Raw genomic sequence first — 21,960 nt, forward strand, 5'->3', positions numbered from 1 at the left:
CTTAAACTAATTGTGTCCAAAAATAAACCTGACTAGATACTGTTCAACTATTTTAACCTTTATAATTAGTTTCTAGTTACCAAAAGTATTATTTGCAGATACTATTAATATATGATTCTCACTTACAAGTATTTCTGCCACAGAGAAGATTGTGTATAAAACACAAAGGGAGAAAATTAAACTCAGATTTCTTTTTCGATGAACTCTATTGGCTTATAAGAATTTCCAAACCTATGTTAGCCTCTTAGCAGATGACTTTTGCAAAAGTAAAAAAAATACATACCTTTGAACTTCTCTGTATCCCTGTAGGGATGTGATGAAAACATAAATAATCTATGCTCATGGACAATTAGAAACTGAAAGTGAGTTCTGCTTCTACATATAAAGAAAGAATAAAATAAAAATCACCCACAATCCCATCATTCAAGAATCACTATTCAACATTTCAGCACATTTATCTTCAGTCTTTTTTTTTTTTTCAATTTTTTTTAAACAAAACAAATAGGCTATCTTTGAGTTTGCTTTTTTGTCATCATTGTTGTTGTTTCTAACATATCTTTGTCTTTTGCTTGAACTATTCAAGAAGTTTGTCCCCTCATTCCCAGGATTAAAGTGCTATTGTCTCCCTACCCTTCTGTAATGTATTCATCTCCTTCAAAGGCAATTCAAATTATTGACAGAAAAATCATTTTAGTTATTCTGCTGTTTCCTATTTGGAAGATAAATTCTTCAATTAAAGTTAAGGATTAACAAAGCCCTAGGTGATTAGCTCCCAACATTTCCAAAGGGGACTTAGCTCTTCTCAGTTGGTAATTCTTACAGATGATGGCTAAAGGTATGCACAATGAAAGGGTCAAATTGAGGTTCTCTGAACCTCTGCTCTCTATTTCTGTTAATGGCCTTCCTGGTGTTAGAGATTTGTTTAATGATCAATAGTGGTTTCTCTTCCTACCACTGAGTGTTTCAGAAAGTAGCATAACCAAGTCAATGTTTAACTGGATTCTTTGGGTCTGAAATGGCCAAGTAGGAGTTGAAGGGAAGTCTCCATAGAAACCAACCTCCCAGGAAGTGGCCAAAGGGTTAGTGTGAAGTGAAATAAAGCCACACAGATGTCACGAAGGGAGGAAATACTTTGGAGCTGGGCTAACTTCAGAAGTTCCTTGATTAAAATAAGCCACTTTAAAGGCCCCAAACCACCAACCTCATGGTTTTATGGAGTGTCTTTAATGTGAAATGGGCCTGAGTCACTCTAAGCCTCACCCAAGGGTGACCAAGGTAGTACCTTTGCAAAACAAAGAGGAAGAGACTCCCTTGGCTGGCCCTGTGGACTTTGCATTCACTCAGAATCTGGAAGAAAACAGTTTATATTCATTTGCAAGACTGCAGGACCGGAATAAAGCTTTAGAAGGGCAGTTGCCGCCTCTACGAGAGACCTGGTATGGAAGATATTCTGAAGGTAAATGTAAAACTCAGCAAGAAATTTGTGGAGAGCTACTGATAGATTAACCTGTCTACCTCTATAATCTATGAAGTTTCTTAATTGTTGAAATATAAAAGAACATTTGTCAACAGGAGGTAATGTTTGTCTATTTTAAGTATTCTGGGCACGTTAGAATAGGTGTGTGAACTGGGAACTAAGGGCTTTTCATCATTCCACACGAGAAGGAAATAATCATTTTGTGTCAGCTTGGTTTATAGTCCTTTTGATATTTATACCTAGCTTTGCCAGGCAATTAAAATTCTTTTCCAATAGACCTTAGATGTGACACATACTGTTTCATTCCACTTAAATGAGATGACTATGAGTCAAATTTATAGTCAGAAAGTAGATTGGTAGATGCCAGGGGCCAGGGGGCAGAGAAGGTAATGGCACCCCACTCCAGTACTTTTGCCTGGAAAATCCCATGGACGGAGGAGCCTGGTGGGCTGCAGTCCATGGGGTCGCTAGGAGTCGGACACAACTGAGCGATTTCACTTTCACTTTTCACTTTCACGCATTGGAGAAGGAAATGGCAACCCACTCCAGTGTTCTTGCCTGGAGAATCCCAGGGACAGGGGAGCCTGGTGGGTTGCTGTCTATGGGGTCGCACAGAGTCGGACACGACTGAAGCGACTTAGCAGCAGCAGGGGCCAGGAGGAGAGGTGGGAATGGGGAATTAGTGTTTAATGGGTCAGAGTTTCAGTCTAGGAAAGTGAAAAGTTTGGGAGATGGATGATGGTGAGAGTTGCACAACAATGTGAATGTACTGATCTGCATAAATATGGTTTGTATAAATATAGTTAAATATGACTAAAAGAGTATGTTTTATATTATTGACTTTTACCACAATAAAAAAATTAAACCAGTTCCACAGATAAAAATGTGATTATGATAATCATGCATTTCAGTTGGATTTTAAATGTAAATCAATCTCTCCAGTACCATTTCATGCATCAGGCTTTGTTGTTTTGAAAGCAGTACTATAGAAGTGAATCCATTCTGATGTGCAATTGGAAACCACTTCAATCTGAACTCATTTATTGCAGTACAGATGAGTGGATGGGGCACCCTCTCCCCAACCCCTGATTCTTCATGATCATCTGCAGAACTAAGACAATTTTTCCCATTATGATGGGAAGATCCAAGCCAGAAAGGGCTATAAATTCTCCTGTGGCATTTTACAAGATATAAAATATTTTATGACAATCATGATGATACTTAAACAGATGATACTTAGACATTCTAACCTGGGAAGAGATACATGCATATACACATATGTATATGTGATATATATACACACATACACACATATGTACATTATTTTTTTCTTTTCTTCACATTCTGTATTATTAACACAAGTAAGTTGCTATTATTGGCCAGGATATATATATTCTGGGTGTGTGTGTATATATATATATACGCATTCCTTTTCAGTACCTAGTAAGTCTTAGATCTAGACCGAGTACTAGTACTAGGTAGGTATCTAGACCTAGTACCTAGATCTAGAATGATCTTCATGGCTACTTTCTATAGAACTGATAACCTTTGACTGGTTCTATATAGCCTTTTGTTGTTGTTTGACTTTCTAAGCATGTTAGTAGGAATATTCTTCTTAGACTCATTGAATAATTCATTTTTTATCTAAACCTTCCATCTAGAGTTTTAAGATTTTGATAACCAAAGGGTAAAAGCTGATTCTAATGTGCTAGAGTCTAACTTGGAAATGTTCTTATTTTTGAAATCGCAAAATCACATTAATAATAAATAACAATGGGATGGCATGCATTCTGAACACTATTTCAAGAGACCCACATTCTAACCCCAGCTTCACCAAATACCAAATAGTATGACTTTAGGCAATTTGCTTCATTAATTTTCTTCACCTGTAAATCAAAGGTAAAAGTAACACATGCCTATACCACTTCAGGAGAAGCAAATTAAATAATAGGGTGATATTACCCAATTCATAGCATAAAAATAAGGTGTAGTCACATTGCTGAAATATATTTTGCTGAAAATATTTACATTTTAAAATCCAACATGTTTTGGGTCTTGCTTGATATCCTGGTATTCTTGAAAGAAAAGAAGGTCATAGAGATATTCTTCAGGTGATCATTCAAATGTTTTAAGGGTAGAAACACATAATTACCCAGGAATTTTTCCATTTAAAATGCAAAGTGGGACTACAGGATAGTCTGCACAACAATCTCAACATCAGAATGCATCCAGATTGTTATGAGGAAAGGACAAGGAGGTCATTCACGTAGCATTGGTTATGGTAGTAGTCCCAAGGGCCCAGGCTAATCAAACTGAAAAATGAAATCCACATGGATCTGTTGAGCTTCTCTGTTTCCTAATGAGCTTCTCTGGTTCATTAACACTGTAGCCCTGGGTTATTTCATCAAGAAGAATATTGATATATTGTATTAGAGAGGCAACTTGTGGGAATTTATTTCCCTACTTGCAGTGAGAGAGTAGATTATTTAATTGGGAACATTCAATGATAAGCATTGCATATTCCTATTACACACTCAAGTTCCATTTCTTTATCACCTCTCTAATACCTATCCATCTATTAATCTATTATACCTGAAAAGAGAATTTATTTTCACTTCTTAAAGTTATGTTTTTTTTTCTGATTTCTATTTATTTGGGAGGGATTTCATAAAATTAAAACAAATCAATGTTTCTATTTTCCATGTCTGAATAACATTTCTAGTCAATACATTGTTAAATGTGCAATTATTCCTTTAAATATTAATCGGGGAGGAAATGAGGAAAGCAGAAATTAAATCCTGAGTCTAGGCTAATATTCTATCATTTGCCATTATGTGGGCCCCTGCTTTATATTTTTCGTCTTCACATTCAGCCTATTGGTTAGATATACAGAACTAAAGATACAAAATGGCGTTAACAGAGTCTAATAACTAATGATGAATTTAATGTCATAAGAAATTGCTTTTAATGGTTTGTTTTTGTTTCTCTCCAACCCTTCAAGGGCCGAGGGCCATGTATTTTGACTTCCCACTGGAACAGCAAGAAACAAGTATTATTAAAAGGCATCCACCCCGAAGACTTCAAGTAAGATGCATTTAAAAGGCTTCATAAGGAATTTCTTGGATTTAATGGTAATATCCCTTTTTAACTATAATCATATAAGAGGGATATTGACAATGACTAAGCTAATGAGAATGATGGTGTTATTAAAGAGAATGCTGTCAATGTAAACCATATTTCTTTAGGATTTCCTTTTGTAATGATTTCACTTTTAAGACCACCACCAATGGAAGCAGGTATAGTACCAAAGATATAGGTATGAAGGGACACAAAGGATCTGAATCTTGCACTGATTAATTGAATGACTGTGGGGCAATCATGGTAACATATAACAGTAACAACTACTATAACTAATTACCACCTATACAAGTCTGTTACACTCTAAGCAACAATGATCTTGTCATTCATTTAATTTTCATACCCCTCAATGAGAAAGGAAGGATTATCCTTGTTTTATACATGTGCTTCAGAGAGTTAAGTAACTTGCCCAAGGACAGCAGGGGCCACATTATCAACCAGGCCTCCAAAGCCTGTGCTCTTAACCATTGGCATAGATGATCTCTACAGTCCTTCTATCCCTAACCTTTCATCATTCGAAATGTTTAGTTAACGAAATTGAGAACACTGAATTTAAGGCTTCCTAGGTGGAGAAGGCAACGGCACCCCACTCCAGTACTTTTGCCTGGAAAATCCCATGGACAGAGAAGCCTGGTAGGCTGCAGTCCGTGGGGTCGAGAAGAGCTGGACACGATTGAGTGACTTCACTTTCACTTTTCACTTTCATGCACTGGAGAAGGAAATGGCAACCCACTCCAGCGTTCTTGCCTGGAGAATCCCAAGGATGGCGGATGCTGTGGGCTGCCATTTATGGGGTCGCGCAGAGTTGGATACAACTGTAGCAACTTAGCAGCAGCAGCAGGTGGCACTAGCAGTAAAGAACCCACCTGCCAGTGCAGGAGATGTAAGAGACAAAGGTTAGATCCCTGGGTCCAAAAGATGCCCTGGGGGAGGGCATGGCAACCCACTCCAGTATTCCTGCCTGGAGAATCCCATGGACAGAGGAAGCTGGCGGATTATAGTCCATAGGGTCACAAAGAGTCAGACAAGACTGAAGCGACTTTAACACACTGATTTCAAGGCAGCAAAGCAGGAGTTTTAAATGCATCACCTTAATAAATATTTAATGAATTCCCTGTAGAGACCTATAAATTTTAAGAACCCTCATCCTAGAAAGGGAAAGAGATCCATCTGAATGGGTCCTCTGAAGTGAGCATCAGCTAAAAGGAGGGTTTGGAGCTCTCTTGTGAGCAGGATCTATCACTGATATTTGAAAAATGGAATTGGAATCAAACCCCACCTGCTACACAACTCAGTCAGGGGTATCTGAGCTCATTTGTTGGGGATTATTTCTATTTAAGTTGGTTTTTATTTACCTGTCTTCTCCAGAAGCTCACAATCATTATTTGAGTGATTATAGCTTTTGGACACCAAAAAAGGAGGATCTTTTCCCAAAATATTAGAAACCTAAAAATATTGTTTAGTCAATGGAAAATAAAGTGCAATTCTATCAAGTTGATATATAATTTTTAACATTTTGAGCCTATCTCTACCTAAAGTGCTAATTTTAAAACTTACATTTTGTTTCTAAATCATTATAAATCAAAGGCTTCCTTTCAAAGAAGCTCATTTTATATGTTCCTGTGAAGCCTCTAAGCTGAATAACTCAAAAAGAAGATTATTACTATAAACAGTGAAAAACATTTGTGTAGGAGTTTATAGTCCACAGAGTCCTTTTTTATATCTATCAACCATAAATAAGCTAAAGGCAGGCTTTGACTTTCTCAAGTCAATCAAACTCAAAAAGAAATTTGGTATTTCAGAGTCAAAGACTGCCTCCCCATATCCCAACCAACCACCTTAAAAATGAAGAATCAAAATGAATTATTTGAGCATACAAACTACATTCAGTCTTATATCTTAAGTCACTAACACAGTATGTATCCCTTGAAAGTTTATGAATAAATGAATTAATGGACAGATGAATGAATGAAACCCATTATCCTGGTGAGACTTCCCAGGTGGCTTTAGTGGTGAAGAACCTGCCTGTGAATGCAGGAGACAGAGATGCGGGTTCGACCCTGGGTTGGCAAGATGCCCTGGAGATGGAAATGGCAACCCACTCCAGTAGTCTTGTCTGGAGAGCCCCAGGGACAGTCTACAGTTCATGGGGTTGCAAAGAGTCAGATATAACTGAAGTGAATTAGCACACACAGCACATCCCTACTGGGAAAAAAAAAAAAAAGTGACCTCCCTACAATTTCATATCTGTAGCATCACTGTACTGGAAGTCAAATGGACTAGCCAAAGCAACCAATGTGATAATTTATAATGATATAGGAGTTTTTTTTTAATGAACTCAAAAGTTGGGAGGCACCTAGACTTCAGAGAAGAGCTATGTCTTAGAACCTGAAAGGCAGAAGAACTCGCTCTCTGTGCATCTGCTTTCTCTCTCCTTGCTGGTCGACTTTCTCTAGTCCTCAAGACTATTTGGTGAAATTTGGCCACATTGAATTTGCATCTCATAATTCTAGTCAAACAGACAAACTTGTCTAGCCCTCTTGGCTCTAATTCCAAATTCCTGGGAGATTTTTAAAATAGTATTGGCTCAGCTTTCCTCGTGATTCTAGCTCTGTTCCAATGAGCTATGACCAAAGAATATGCTCATACAGTAGAAGTGTGAGCAGGGGAGCCTCCCTTCCTCCCACCAATTACCACTCCATGTAGATTATAGAGGCAGCTCCCAGAGAAGAGGGAAATCACTGGGAACTTGGCAGACACTCCCAAAGATATCAACTATAATTATCTTCACAAATGAGGCTCAGCACATTTTCCACCACAAATGGATTTTTGAGAGAATAATAAATGCTAGGTTCCCATGACATGCTAATTAATAGCCTAATCCCTGCCAAAGAAAATTATAAAAGTATTTTTAATTATTAAACCAAATCTAATTGCAACCTAAATAATTTGAGTTTCATATTTGGCACACTCCACTTCCTGAACATCTAATAACTCCTCAAGTAAAGAGCAGGTCTTGAACTAAGGTTCTCCAGCTCGGAGATGCTGAGATCTGAGAAGCTCTGCCAGGGAGCCCTGACTCAAATGTATCTGCCCCATGTTGAAGAGGTGATCATCACTAACCTTTCTGAGAGATTCACCTTCTCATCCAACCATCTCAGGTCCAGCCTAAGGTGGAAATGGTCTTCCACCCCTACCCCATATAGAGTTTCCTCAAATGATCTCCTTGGATGACTCCTTCATGTCCAATAAAGTTTAGCTGCTCAGTCATGGCCAACTCTTTTTGACTCATGGACTGTGGCCAGCCAGGCTCCTCTGTCCATAGAATTCTCCAGGCAAGAATACTGGAGTGGTTGCCATTCCCTTCTCCAGGAGATTTTCTTGACTCTGGGATCAAACCTAGATCTCCTGCATAGCAGGCAGATTCTCAAAGATTTGCTTAAATCTCACTTTTCCTTTAAGGCTTACATGACAACCTATTGACAACTGCAGCTCTTACTCTTGACACTCCTGATTCCCTTGACTCTTCACTGTTTTTTTCTCTGGAGCACTTATTTCCATCTAACACACTAAGCAATTTGCTTACATATTAGGTTCATTGTGTGTTTTTTCCACCACCTCCCAACCCCTCAAATTCCACCCCAGTGCTAGAGTATAATCTTCACAGAGGCAGGGAATTTTGTCTGCTGTCTTCGCTACACATCTAAGTGCCTAGAGCAGTAGCTAGCACACAAATGGTGATTTATAAGTATGCATTAATCAATGTTGAAAGAATGAATGGAGAGGAGAGAAAGATGAGCATCAACCTGGATAATTCATTACACTGTTTGAGGTCTTAGACAATTTGTCACAAACTTATTCTCTCTCAACGTTTCTAATCCTTTGCCCATTTTCTATAGTCTCTTTCTTTGATGGGTGAGAGTTCCTTGTATGCTTTAGATCCAGCCCTTTGTTACTTATGTGTGTTGCAAGTATCTTCTGTCTATGGTTTGCCTTTTCATTTTGTGTGCATGTGTGTGCTTGTGTGTACACAAAGAGTTTGATGTTGTCACATTTCTCAATCTTTATCTCTGTTTTCTATCTCATATTTTGTCAAAGAAATTTTTAAATTCCCCAAGTTCATAAGGATATTTTTATTTCTAAAATTTATAATCTTTAACTTTTCACATTTAGGTCCTAATCCATCTATTTAAGATGGATTAAATTAATTAATCCATTAAATTCAGGTGTGAAGTTGGAATCTGATCTTATGTTTTTTTCCATTTGATGAGTCTCTTGTCCCAGAACTGCTTATGGAATCATCCTTTGTGACCATTGATTTGAAATGTTACTTCTGTCATATATCTGACACCCATAGCTCAGTGAGTCTGTTTCTGAGTCCTCTCTTCTGTTGAACTGGCCTATTTATGTATCCACAGGAATTCTTCTCTATGTACCTTTAAGCTAAGTCTTAATATCTAGGATGGCAAGTTCCTTTGCCTTTTTCTTCTTCAGAATTGTCTTTGCGATTTACGGTCCTTTGCTCTTCCATGTAAAGTTTGGTTCTTCCTGTCAAGTTCCACAAAAAACCTTTTCAGCATTCTGATTGGAATGCATCCATGGAATAATCTGGGGGAAATTAACCACATTTACAATATCGTTTTTTAAACCATGAACTTGGTATAAATAATTCACTCAAATTTTCTTTTAGGTCTTTCAATAATATTTCATTTCTCTACAGGGGCCTTGTGTGATGTATTCTTAGGTTTGTTTCTCTATGTCTGTATCAGGGTTCAACCAGAGAAACAGAATCTATAAAAGGAGGTATATATCAAAAGACTTATTACAAGTTACATGATGGTTACATGATTTGGAGGATAATTGACAAGGCAAGGTTAAATCATAGGACAGGCTATCAGAAAGGGTAGATTGGAACTGCAGGGCATCAGCTGAAGCTGCTAACCACAAGTAGAATTTCCTCTTCTTCAGGAAAACCTCAGCTTTGCTCTTAAGGCCTTCCAATTGATTGAATCAGGCCCACCCAGATTATCTAAAATAATCTTCCAAGGTTGTGTGGTAGTTTAGTCACTAAGTCATGTCCAACTCTTGTGACCCCATGGACTGTAACCCACCAGTCTCCTCTGTCCATGGGGTTCTCCAGGCTAGAGTACTGGAGTGGGTTGCCATTTCCCTCTCCAGGGGATCTTCCTGACCCAGAGATTGAGCCCCGGTCTCCTGCACTGCAGGCAGTTTTTTAACTGAGCTACCAGGGAAGCCCCTTAATCTTTTTTACTTAAAGTCAACTGATTACTGACTTTAATTGAATCTGCAAAAGAATTTCACAGGAGCTCCTAGATTACTGTTTGAATAACTGTACACTGTAACCTAACCAAGCTGACACATACAACTACAACTGGCCATCAAAATATCTCATTTGGTTTTTCTATCCTACTATGAATGAGGTATTTTTCCCATTTAATTTTCTAAAAGATTATTGGTGAATAAGAAAGCTAATCATGTTTATATATTAAATTTTGAGTTCCACAACTTGATGGAAATACCTTGGTAATTCTAAATGTCTATAGATTCTTTCTGATTTTCTACATAGACAATATGTTCTATAAACAAGAATAATTTTTTCTATTTCTCCCCAATTGTGCCTCATACAGATTTTCTTGACTTTTGCAATGAATAAAACTTCCCTTGCAATGCTGAACCCAAGCAGTAATAATGGACATACCTTGCCTTATCCATGTCATTAATGAGACTGATTCTAAAACTAAATACATTTGCAATAGAATTTTGATAGGTGCTTGTCAGAGTCCCCAAAGGATAAAGATAGTATGTTCAAATTAGGGTAAGTCAGGGAAGTTATCTTTACAAGTAATAGGGTTTCCCCAGTGGCTCAGCAGTAAAGAGTCCACTTGCAATGCAGAAGATTCATAAGAAGTGGATTTGATTCCGGGGTCAAGAAGATCCCCTGGAGGAAGAAATGGCAACCCACTATAGTATTCTTGCCTGAAAAGTCCCATTGACAGAGGAACCTGTCAGGCCACAGTCCATGGGGTTGCAAAGAGCTGGACATGACTGAGTGACTGAGCACTCAAAAAAACAGCATGGATAAGGGGTGTTGGAGAAGACTCTTGAGAGTCCCTTGGACTGCAAGGAGATCCAACCAGTCCATCCTAAAGGAGATCAGTCCTGGGTGTTCACTGGAAGGACTGATGTTGAAGCTGAAACTCCAATACTTTGGCCACCTGATGTGAAAAGCTGACTCACTGGAAAAGACCCTGTTGCTGGGAAAGATTAAAGGCAGGAGGAGAAGGGGACGACGGAGGATGAGATGGTTGGATGGCATCACTGACTCAATGGACATGAGTTTGGGTAAACTCCAGGAGTTGGTGATGGACATGGAGGTCCATGGGGTCTCAAAGAGTCGGACATGACTGAGCGACTGAACTGAAGGGGAACCAGAGAGGGTATTGAAATAGCCACTAGTGGCAGCTGAGAAGTGGCTATATTTAGCACAAAGGACTTCTAGAACCTAGAAAGGGAGAGTGAGGTAGAGGAAGCTGCTTTGAGAGGAGGGTGGGACACGGCCAAGCCAATATGACTGCAGGGAGGGAGACAGAGGAAGAAATATCCTGACTCCATTCTCTTTCTTCTCTCAGATGTCCTACCAGGGTTCTTTAGTAGCTGACCCAACTGGAAGCCAGAAAGCAGGAGAAACTGCTTACTCTCTTACAGGCAGAGAACAGAGTAATGTGATAAGTGGATCTGAAGAAATAAATAGAAGCTATCTGGCACAATGCTTTTTACTAAATTACCAACATTTCTCTCATTTATCTTATTCCTAGTATGCTGCAAGTTTTTCCCAGGGCTGAGTGTTAAATTTTACTGATGTTTTTATTAAATAATTATTAAATAACCTATTAAAATGATCCTATGGATTTTCTTTTTAACCAGTTGATCTAATATATTACACTAATAGATTTTATGATGTGAACCATGCTTGCCTTCCTGATATAAACCCTACTTGGTCATGAGATATATATACACACACAGAAATACACTGCTGAATTTTATGTGCTTAGGGTTTTTATATATATTTTCATAAGTGGAATTGTCCTATAATTTCTTTATATATTTTTCCAGTTTTTTTCCCCTCGAGGTTATACTCGTTTTATAAAGTGAATTGATTACTTTTCCCTCTTTTCTGTCCTCTAAAACATTTGATTTAACATAGTTCTTATCTATTCCTTAAAAATTTAATAAAATGGGCCTGGTGTAAAATAGATAGCTAGTATTGTATATAGCACATGGAGCTCAGCTGGATGCTCTGTGAAGACCTAGAGGTAGGGTGGGAAATGGGGGTGGAAAGCCAAGAGTATGGGGATCAGATCAGATGCTCAGTCGTGTCCGATTCTTTGCGACCCCATGAATCGCAGCACGCCAGGCCTGATTCAGGCTTCCCTGGTGGCTTAGTGGTGAAGAATTTGCCTGCCAATGCAGGAGACGTGGGTTCGATCCCTGGAATGAGAAGATCCCCTGGCAGAGGAAATGGCAACCCACTCCAATATTCTTGTCTGGGAAATCTCACGGACAGAGGAGCCTGGCAGGCTACAGTCCATGGGATGGCAAAGAGTCAGACACGACTGAGCGACTAAGCACATATGTATGCAAAACTGATTCACTGTTGTACAGCAGAAATTAAAACAATGTTGTATAGCATCTATACTCCAATAAAAACAAAAAACAGAACTGTGAAACCATCTTTGATCACTTGGAATTTGGTGGAGAAAGAAAGTGAAGTCGTTCAGTCGTGTCCGACTCTTTGCGACCCCATGGACTGTAGCCTACCAGGCTCCTCAGTCCGTGGGATTTTCCAGGCAAGAATACTGGAGTGGGTTGACATTTCCTTCTCCAGGGCATCTTCCCCACCCAGGGATTGAAACCAGGTCGCCCGCATTGTAGGCAGACGCTTTACTGTCTGAGCCACCAGGGAAGTCTAGTAACTTAATTAGTAAAAGAATGGTTCTTAGTTGATTTGTTATCTTATTTCTTCCTGATTTAACTTTTTAAATTTATATTTCCCAGAAAACTATCCATTTTTCTAAGCTTTTGAATTTATTGTTGTAAAGAATAAAGTCTCAGCTTCTTTATATTCAACTTTTTGATAACACCTGTAAAACAAATCTGGCTTACACTTTGATACAGCCCTTAGACTGGGTAAAGAGGTGAGTACAGCTCAGTCCCTGAGTTTAAACCATGAGCCTGGCTTTACGTTTCCTCCTTATATGAAGCATTTTTTAGGTCTCTTTAGCCTATGGAAATAACTAATAGCCAACAGGAGCCCTAAATGGCTTACGAATTAGCTTCCCCCAAGTTTTCTGTTCTGCTTTCTGATCTAAAGAGGTATTATCTTATATTAAAGCCTGACCACATCTTTTTGGTTTATGTTTTATTTTTCATTGCCAGATATTTGAATCAAAGAATGTTACTGAAATGTGAACTCATTGCAAAGCCTTGACCAGAAATTCCGCCTTGGCCTGATGATTTCTTGCTCCTTTGGACAACTTTACCTTTCTCCTAGAAACTTAAAGAACACATTCTTAAGTCTTGATACCAAACACACTTTATAGTTTCTTCCAGTTGATCCTGCCACCTTTATCTTCGTGCTAGTAAGCAGAAGCAATCATCTCAGGTTGGAACTTGTCAGCAAGCTCTGTGACTTATGCTTGATGTAATCTCCTTTCCTGAATCTCCTTGCTGACATTCCACCACTTATTATCCTGACCATTTGTTTTATTTGAGAAGCTGAATAATCCATAAATCTTTAGACATATCATTTTTTATATCATGAATTTTAAAAAGGCATCATTCTACCAATTCATCAGTAATTCCTCCCATTGTGTTTTCTCTGAAGATGATAAAGTGAAGCTTTATCTTGTTTTCCAGGCAAGGAAAAAGAACATTGATATGAACCCAGAATTCTGAAGCAATTTCATTTGACCAGTTTGTTGGGAGAAGCTAGCTTTCCAACACTTTTTTTTCTGCAGTGCTTCTCAGGCTAAGAGCAGATGATTTAACTGAGGGATCCTATTTGCAATGTTAGCTGCTGCCATCTAGTGCCCTTTGTGGAGAAATGGCATTCTTTAGGTTCTTTTCAAGGCCACAAAGTAATTGCCTAGGAGGAGTACTTAAAGATTACTGCTACTACAGAGCCCCTGTTCGAGTTTCCTGAGCCATACAGCAAGTTTCTGTTGGCTATCTATTTTACATATGGTAACATAAGTTTCCATGTTACTCTTTCCATACATCTCACCCTCTGCTCCCCTCTCCCCATGTCCATAAGTCTATTCTCTATTTCTGTTTCTCCACTGCTGCCCTGAAAATAAATTCTTCAGTACCATTTTTCTAGATTTCATCTATATGCATTAGAATATGGTATTTATCACTCTGACTCACTTCACTCTGATAGGTTCTAGGTTCATCCACCTCATTAGAACTGACTTGAACACATTCCTTTTTATGGCTGAGTAATATTCCATTGTGTATATGTACCACAACTTCTTTATCCATTCATCTGTCAGTGGACATCTAGGTTGCTTCCATGTTCTAGCTATTGTGAATAGTGCTGCAGTGAACAATGGGATACATGTGTCTTTTTCAATTTTGGTTTCCTCAGGGTATATGCCTAGGAGTGGGATTGCTGGGTCATATGGTGGTTTTATTCCTAGTTCTTTAAGGAATCTCCATGCCATCTTCCACAGCAGCTGTATCAATTTACACTCCCACCAATGCAAGAGCGTTCCCTTTTCTCCACACATTTATTGTTTGTAGACTTTTGGATTGGGATGGGGAGGGAGATGGTAAGGAGGTTCAAAAGGGAGGGGATATATGTATATATATATGTGTGTGTATACATATATCCCTATGGCTGATTCATGTTGAGGTTTGACAGAAAACAAAATTCAGTAAAGCAATTATTCTTCAGTAAAAAACAATTTTTTTAAAAAATTGGAAAGTAAAAAAATATAGAGAACTACTACTCAACCATTATCACAACTGTGGATCCAAAGAAAATGAGGCTGAAATCAGAAAAGTCTACAGAGTATATGATTCCAACTAAATGTAAAACTGTGCAGACAACAAAAATATTTGTGGTTGCCAGGGGGTTCAGGGGAGAAAGGAATGGATGGGCAGAGCACAGAGGGTTTTGGGGGATAGTGAAATTACTCTCTATATGATGCTATAATGGATACATGTCATGATACACTTATCCAAACCCAGAGAATGTACATCAAGAGTAAGCCCTAAAGTAAATCACGGACTTTGAGTAATAATGATTGCCCATATAGGCTCACTGATGTAGCACTCTGGGGAGAGACGTCGATAGTACTAAGGTTGTATGTGTTTGGAGACAAGAGTATGGGAACTCTGTACTTTCTGCTCAATTTTGCTATGAACCTATATCTCTCTAAAACATAAATTCTATTAATTAAATATATACATGTAAATAATATATAAAATACATAATATATATACAAATTTGTAAAATACATACACATTTGTATCAATATATAAAAATATTTTATATACAAATATATAAAATACATACATACTGTATCAATATATGTATTATATGTGTGTGTTTTACATATATGTATATAATTGTATGTTTCATTGTATATATGTATCATATCTTGTATATATGTATCATATCTTCTTTATCCATTCCTCTGTTGATGGACATTTAGGTTGCTTCTCTGTCCTAGTTCTTGTAAATAGTGCTGCAATTAATACTGGATTGCATGTATCTTTTTGAATTATTGTTTTCTCTGGCTATCAGAGAAAACCATGCTCTTGCTATATGCCCAGAGAAAACACATACACACATATATATGCATATGTATACATACGTATATGCTGCTGCTAAGTCACTTCAGTTGTGTCCGACTCTGCGCAACCCCATAGACGGCAGCCCACCAGGCTCCCCCGTCCCTGGGATTCTCCAGGCAAGAATACTGGAGTGGGTTGCCATTTCCTTCTCCAATGCATGAAAATGAAAAGTGAAAGTGAAATCGCTCAGTCGTGTCCGACCCTCAGAGACCCCCAGCCTTCCAGGCTCCTGTGTCCATGAGATTTTCCAGGCAAGAGTATTGGAGTGGGGTGCCAACATACGTATATAAAGAGTTACAAATACTTTACATCCTCAGGGAGACTTGTCCGTTCTCTACTATGGCATCAGTGACCTAGGACAAGGAAAATTCTATTTCTAGGCATGCTGAGTATCTGTGAGCACCCTCAAGATAATAAACTGTTTCTTTCAGAGCACGATTTGGACCTTATATATATATATATATATATACACACGTATGTATGTATGTATGTCCCTTCCTGCCAGGACATATCCCAGACTGATTGAATCTCAATCCCCAATGAATAGCCTAGCAATTTTACTTTGATTCCAGGAGATTCTGATAAACCAGGTTTGGAAGCAAGTCTGAAGAAAGTAACATAGGATTTAGCAGTGAACACACCTGAGTTTGAATCCCAGAATCACCACTTTCTAGCTCTGCAAAATTGTACAAGTCATTGACCTCTGTGAAATAGGGAGTAACTGTAATTATCCACAGGGTTCCCATGAGGATTGAATGACACTGTGAGCGTGGCATGATGGACAGCAGTGGCTGCAGACATAGGGGCCTAATCACCAGAAAGAATCCAATCTTGAACCAAGTCCAGGGATGGCACACTTTCTTTGTGCCCACCCCAACCCCAGAATCCCCCCTCAGTCATTGCTGAGTCTTCCTCCCATAGGTGCTTCGGTATCCCCTCCCTTGGGGTCCCTCCCCCCTCCTTTTCTTCTCCATCCTCAGTCCTTCAGGGCTCTGACTTGATTGACAGCAGGTTTCATTTACCCTGCATCTTCATGTTCTGCAGAGATGAGAGCCAAGACAATAAACAAACCTCTAATTAATACTGATTACCTCTCATTATCTCCTTGCTAAATTAATATTTTTTAAAAAATCCACTTCTTCACTGAAGTGAGAATGAGACAGAGAACTACTTCCTTCCACAAATGTAAATGGCCTGGAACTTTTAAAAAATTTTTTAGCATGTGAGATCTTGAGTTCTTCCCTCTTTGTCTCTCCTCCCTGTCTCCACATCCTTTGCTCATTTTCCCTTCCCCTGTCAGGTCAGCTTTGGGCTGCTCTACCAGAAAGGTCTGTGGTAGAGAGTGGTACAGGCCCAAGTCGCGCTCTCCATTATGGGTGCTCAACAGCCATTTCCCATGGTCTGTCCCTCTCTTTTCACCCTGGTCACCTTGAAAACCAAACCAGCTTTCAGGCCTACCCCTTGATAACAGAACCAATTAGATTACAATGGAAAATCCTTTCCAAATATATTAGGATTTGCCTATAGAGTTGGACGAAGGCAGCAGTGGTGCTCACACTGTTTTGTTGATTTATTTGGCTACACCAGGTCTTAGTTACAGCATGAGAACTTTTGGATCCAGTTCCCTGACCAGGGATTGAACCCTGGCCCTCTGCATTAGAAGCATGGCGTCTTAGCCAATGTCCTGATCACACTGTTTTCTGTGGCATGGTGTCCTGGTTTTCCTCCTGCTTCCCAGCTGTCATTCCTCAGTCTCCTTGGCCAGTTCATCCCCATTCATCAGCCTCTCAGTGTTGGAGCACTTGAAGTCTGCAATCCTCGATTCTGCTCTTCTCATTCTGGACCTCACTCATCTTACAGTTTCAAATGAACCGAGTGAGAAGAGCAGAGCCAAGGACTGGCTACTCAGGGATGCTTCTCTACCCAGGGATGGTTCCTACACATGCATCTCCACCACAAACCTCCCCCTCTACATTCCACCCAAACTTGGCCCTCTTCCAGGATTCCCCATCTCAGAGAATGACTGCACTATCCATCCCTTATATTGATTTCTGTGGGCACATCACTCTCCTTCAGTAACCATCATGAGTCTTGCTTGGTCCATTTTAAATATTTGTAGAGCCCATCAATCTCCCCACATGAGCCCCCAGCCCATCATCTCTGTCCTCCTAAATGCTCAACCCCATCTGTAATTGCTCTTCTTCAGTCTAGTCCCACACTGCACTAAAGCAGTCATTTTTTAAAGCTAGTGTCATCATGTCCCTACTTGGCTTGCTGCTTCTGCTGCTGCTAAGTCGCTTCAGTCATGTCTGACTCTGTGCGACCCCATAGACGGCAGCCCACCAGGCTCCCCCGTCCCTGGGATTCTCCAGGCAAGAACACTGGAGTGGGTTGCCATTTCCTTCTCCAATGCATGAAAGTGAAAAGTGAAAGTGAAGTCACTCAGTCATGTCTGACTCTTAGCGACCCCATGGACTGCAGCCTACCAGGCTCCTCCATCCATGGGATTCTCCAGGCTACTTGGCTTACCATGTGTCAATAGCTGCCTGCTGCTCTTAAGAAGACAATGTGCTTGTGATGCCCCATCAGGCCCTGCATGACCTGGTCCCTGTGACCTCTCCAGCCCCATTTGAGCCACTCTTGCTCTCACTCTCAACAGCAGCCAACTGACTTCTTGTGGTTCCTTCAAGAGATCATGCTCACTCCTGCCTCTGGGCTATTGCTCATGTGGTTCCTCTGCTTGGGACATCTCATGCATGCTAAGTCACTTCAGTTGTGTCTGACTTTGTGACCCCATGGACTGTAACCCGCCAGGCTCCTCTTTCCAAGGGATTCTCCAAGCAAGAATATTGGATTGGGTTGTCATGCCCTCTTCAAGGGGATCTTCCTGACCCAGGGGTCAAATTCCAGTCTCTTATGTCTCCTGCAATGGCAGGCAGGTTCTTTATCACTAGCTCTACCTGGGAAGCCCAAGTCCTGTGAAAACTCCCAACCTCCCAATGTCTGCTTTAAACTTACTTCCTTGGGAAACTTGCTTGGACTGTGTCCTGATCCTTCTCTCCCTTGAGTTAATTTTCTAGTGCTGTAATAACAGAGTATAACAACTGTGTGGCTTAAAATAATAGATGCATTGTCTCACAGTTCTAGAAGCTACAAGTTCAAAATCAAGGTGTTGTCGGGGTTGGTTCCTTCTGAGGGTTATGTGGAAGAGTCTGTGCCTCTCTCTCAGCTTCTGGTGGTTTGCTGACAATCTTTGGCATTCCTGGGGGTGCTGTAGCAGCACCCCAGTTGCTGCTTTATCTTCACATGGCAGCCTCCCTGTGTGCATGTGTGTCCAAATTTGCCCATTTTATGGAAACACCAGACATATTGGATTGAGGGTTTGTATTCTGGGATGACCTCATCTTCTCTAAATCTACAAGGATCCTATTTCCCAATAAGACCACACTCTGAGGTACTGGGGGCTTAGGACATATGAATTTGGAGGAGGTAGAACATAATTCAACTCATAACACCCCACATTTCCAAGGTGGAGTCCTCCAGTTATATATTGTCACAGTCCTATCCTGCATTTATCTGCAAAACACTGATCACACAAGCAATAGTGTATTTATTTCCCCATAGATTGCAAATGCCATGAGGGAGCATGTCCATTTTTGTTGACCACTGCCTCTGTCTGGCATGTAGCAGTCATTCAGTAAATATGCCCAGAGTGAACCAATAAATTCTGTGATCATCCAGATTGCGGACTGCATCTGAACGTGAGGAGATCAGCCTTTGTTTCTCAAGCCTACTTAGCTACTTCCTAGTGCTCCAGCTCCTGGGGCATTAAGTTATCTGAGACAAGTAGAGCTGGAGGCAGATCACAGATCATCAGTTGCTGCCTAATCTCAGTGACCTCTTGAGACTCCAGCATCATCTCCCCGTAAAGCCAAGCCCCTGTTGGAAAAATCCATGTCTAAGATTTGTTAGCATATTGTACTTTCATTTTCCAAGTGCCTCATAAGCACCCAGGACTCTTACTGAGAAGGCTGAGCTTCTCTGGGGATCTTAAAAGTAGGCCACTTCGCTAGGACTGGAATGGTTTAGCTGGGTGGTTAAGGAATGAATAAAGGAAAGGAACTTCTGGGGCCTCCGTCATCTCTAATAGTCCAAGACCCTTGTTGTTTGATAACTGTGGACGTGGTCCCTCAGTGCAGACAGAAAAGGGTTCTTAGTCCTTTAACTCTCTGACCAGCGTTTAGATCTCTACGCCACTGGCAACAGTGCGAGAGAACGCTGACGAATCCAGGTAGGTCAAAAGCCTCTCACACAGGTGGGACTATAGTCCTGTTGAACTCACCTTCCCTGTGTGCTCTTGGGAACACGTGCAGAGTGTTAAGATAGCTTAAGTTCGGGCTTTTATGTTTCATCATCTCCTGGCATGAGGAATGCTGACTGCTCTCAATGCTGGACTTTTAGAAGCTTGAACCCATTGACCTGCCACAAGTAATTACTTCTGAAAGGCTCCTGAACCAGCAAGAAGCCAGGAGGACTCACAAAGCAAAGGTGAGCAAACCCTGGAGAGGGAAGAAGCTGAGGGGCCATCCTCTTCCTGTCCTCCCTGCACAGAAGACTTCAAAGGCGGGGCAAACTATTAAGTAATGCAGAGTTAGAACTTTCTAAAGCTATCCATTCTCTCCTGGGCCTGCCTCCAATTGGAGATTATGCTTGCCTCTCAGATGAACTCTGAGCCCTTCTCTGCTACCTGGTGAAAACAGGGAGATGTTGATGAGAGAGGGGAATTTTATTGGGAAATTGGTGATTCGTAAAGCGTTAAAATTTGTGAACACTTTCCTATCCTGATTCATTTCAGAGTCACCTAGATGCTGCTGTGTGGCTATTTGATAAAAGATGTCCAGCTACTCTTAGATCCTCAAGGCCATGTTTGTGATGCTGATGACAAAACACCTGCAGAGATGGGCCCCTCCCCAAGGCTCACAGCTGCCCACAGATACTGTCCACAGGGCAACATAACAGGGATCTCTCAACACATTTGGCTGCCATGTCTCTTCCCCTTCCTGGCCATCCCCTGACTGCCCTTAATAACTGTCCACATCATCCTACTGGAGTTTTTGATACACCGGGGAGGATCACCCAAGTTCTAAATAATCAACTTTCAATCCTTCCTAAACTACAGTGGACAGTATTGGACTATGGGGGTACACCCTACATAAATAGATTACCATCTCTCTAATGTCATAGTCAGACAGTTATTCAATGGCAGAAGAAGCAGAGAGAGAGAACCAGGTCTCACCAAACCAGAACACATTTCTGGAAAGATAGTTAAAGCAGCTGTTGACACAGAAAGTGACATCTTGTCAAAATGAGATATAGCAAGATATTTCCATTCAACATTTGCAAAACTCTACAGGAACTTTAAAAACAAGATGATACACATAGCAAATAGCCCCTTCGTTCACTGATAGCTTCACTAAGGACTGGTCTGGAAGCTGCAGTGCCCCTTGAGACCTTTGATGTCTCAAGAGATCTTTATGGATTATAACCAATAAACAAGATCTCACTGTTCCAAAATGGATTTCAAGTTTTGGGTTGCAGAATAACCAATTACCCCTATCCTAACAAGCGTGTCATCTTTCATAGCAGGAACTGGAAAAGAAGATGCAGACTCTAATGTATCCTTCTGGGAAAAGACAATATTTACATAAGATGCAAATGCTGGAAATGAACCGTAAAAGACAAGAGGTAAATATGAGGAGAAGAAGAGAGTCGTATTTACCAAATGCATGCTACATAATCGCTGTTCTGGCACATGAATATGTTAAGCATTCATCTCCAGACCTTACCTAGCATTTTAAATTTAGTTACTGCAGCCAAAGTTTCCTCTACTGGGATTGAGAGGAAAACATCAGGATCCCTTCTGCTACCAACTCTGTGGAGTCTTTTCTCTGTGTTCCATCTGTATTCCAGATGCAAGGACGCATCTGTGTCTCAAGTTTCCCTTTTTCATAACTGTTTCTTCTACCACATTTGGGCTCCAGCAGGAAAATGAGGTTAGATAATTTTTCCTGGTTTAGTTAAAAGGACAGAGGGTGAATTTGTCTTTATTTTGGTACTTGTACCTAATGAGCAAACATGCTTGCATACTCAATCATTCAGCTGTGTCTGACTCGGCGACCCTGTGAACTGTAGTCGGCCAGGCATTTCTGTCCATGGAATTTTTCAGACAAGAATACTGAAGTGGGTTGCCATTTCCTCCTCCAGGGTATCTTCCTGACCCAGGGATTGAAACCTAGGCATCCCTCTATAATTTAAATCATAGAATCATTTGATAAGGAAGATCTCTTGTAATAAACCCCTTTACAATCATGTTTCCTATAAATGTCATATTCCAAATTCTTCACTGTAGTCCCTGTCTTCTTCAGTTCCAAATATACCAGATGGCCTGTGGAGAAATGGTTTTA

At 40.2% G+C, this 21,960-nt stretch overlaps 1 protein-coding gene across 3 annotated transcripts in view; it reads left to right on the top strand.

Moving 5' to 3' along the window:
* Window positions 1-1,060: 1,060 nt before the first annotated feature.
* Window positions 1,061-21,960, top strand: part of LOC104994197 (chromosome unknown open reading frame, human C14orf105) — a 30,040-nt gene continuing 9,140 nt past the window's right edge. Inside the window, exons 1-4 of one of the 3 annotated variants that reach the window (XM_010847685.1) lie at window positions 1,061-1,456; window positions 4,479-4,561; window positions 19,958-20,044; window positions 21,140-21,241. In XM_010847685.1, coding sequence (XP_010845987.1) covers window positions 1,234-1,456; window positions 4,479-4,561; window positions 19,958-20,044; window positions 21,140-21,241 — 495 coding nt within the window. In that variant the 5' untranslated portion in view covers window positions 1,061-1,233. The remainder of the gene's footprint in view (window positions 1,457-4,478; window positions 4,562-19,957; window positions 20,045-21,139; window positions 21,242-21,960) is intronic. The other 2 variants (XM_010847686.1, XM_010847687.1) reach the window with 2 other exon arrangements.

This window comes from Bison bison, unplaced genomic scaffold (assembly GCF_000754665.1).
Source record: "Bison bison bison isolate TAMUID 2011002044 unplaced genomic scaffold, Bison_UMD1.0 scf7180017864254, whole genome shotgun sequence".
Taxonomy (NCBI): Eukaryota; Metazoa; Chordata; class Mammalia; order Artiodactyla; family Bovidae; genus Bison; species Bison bison.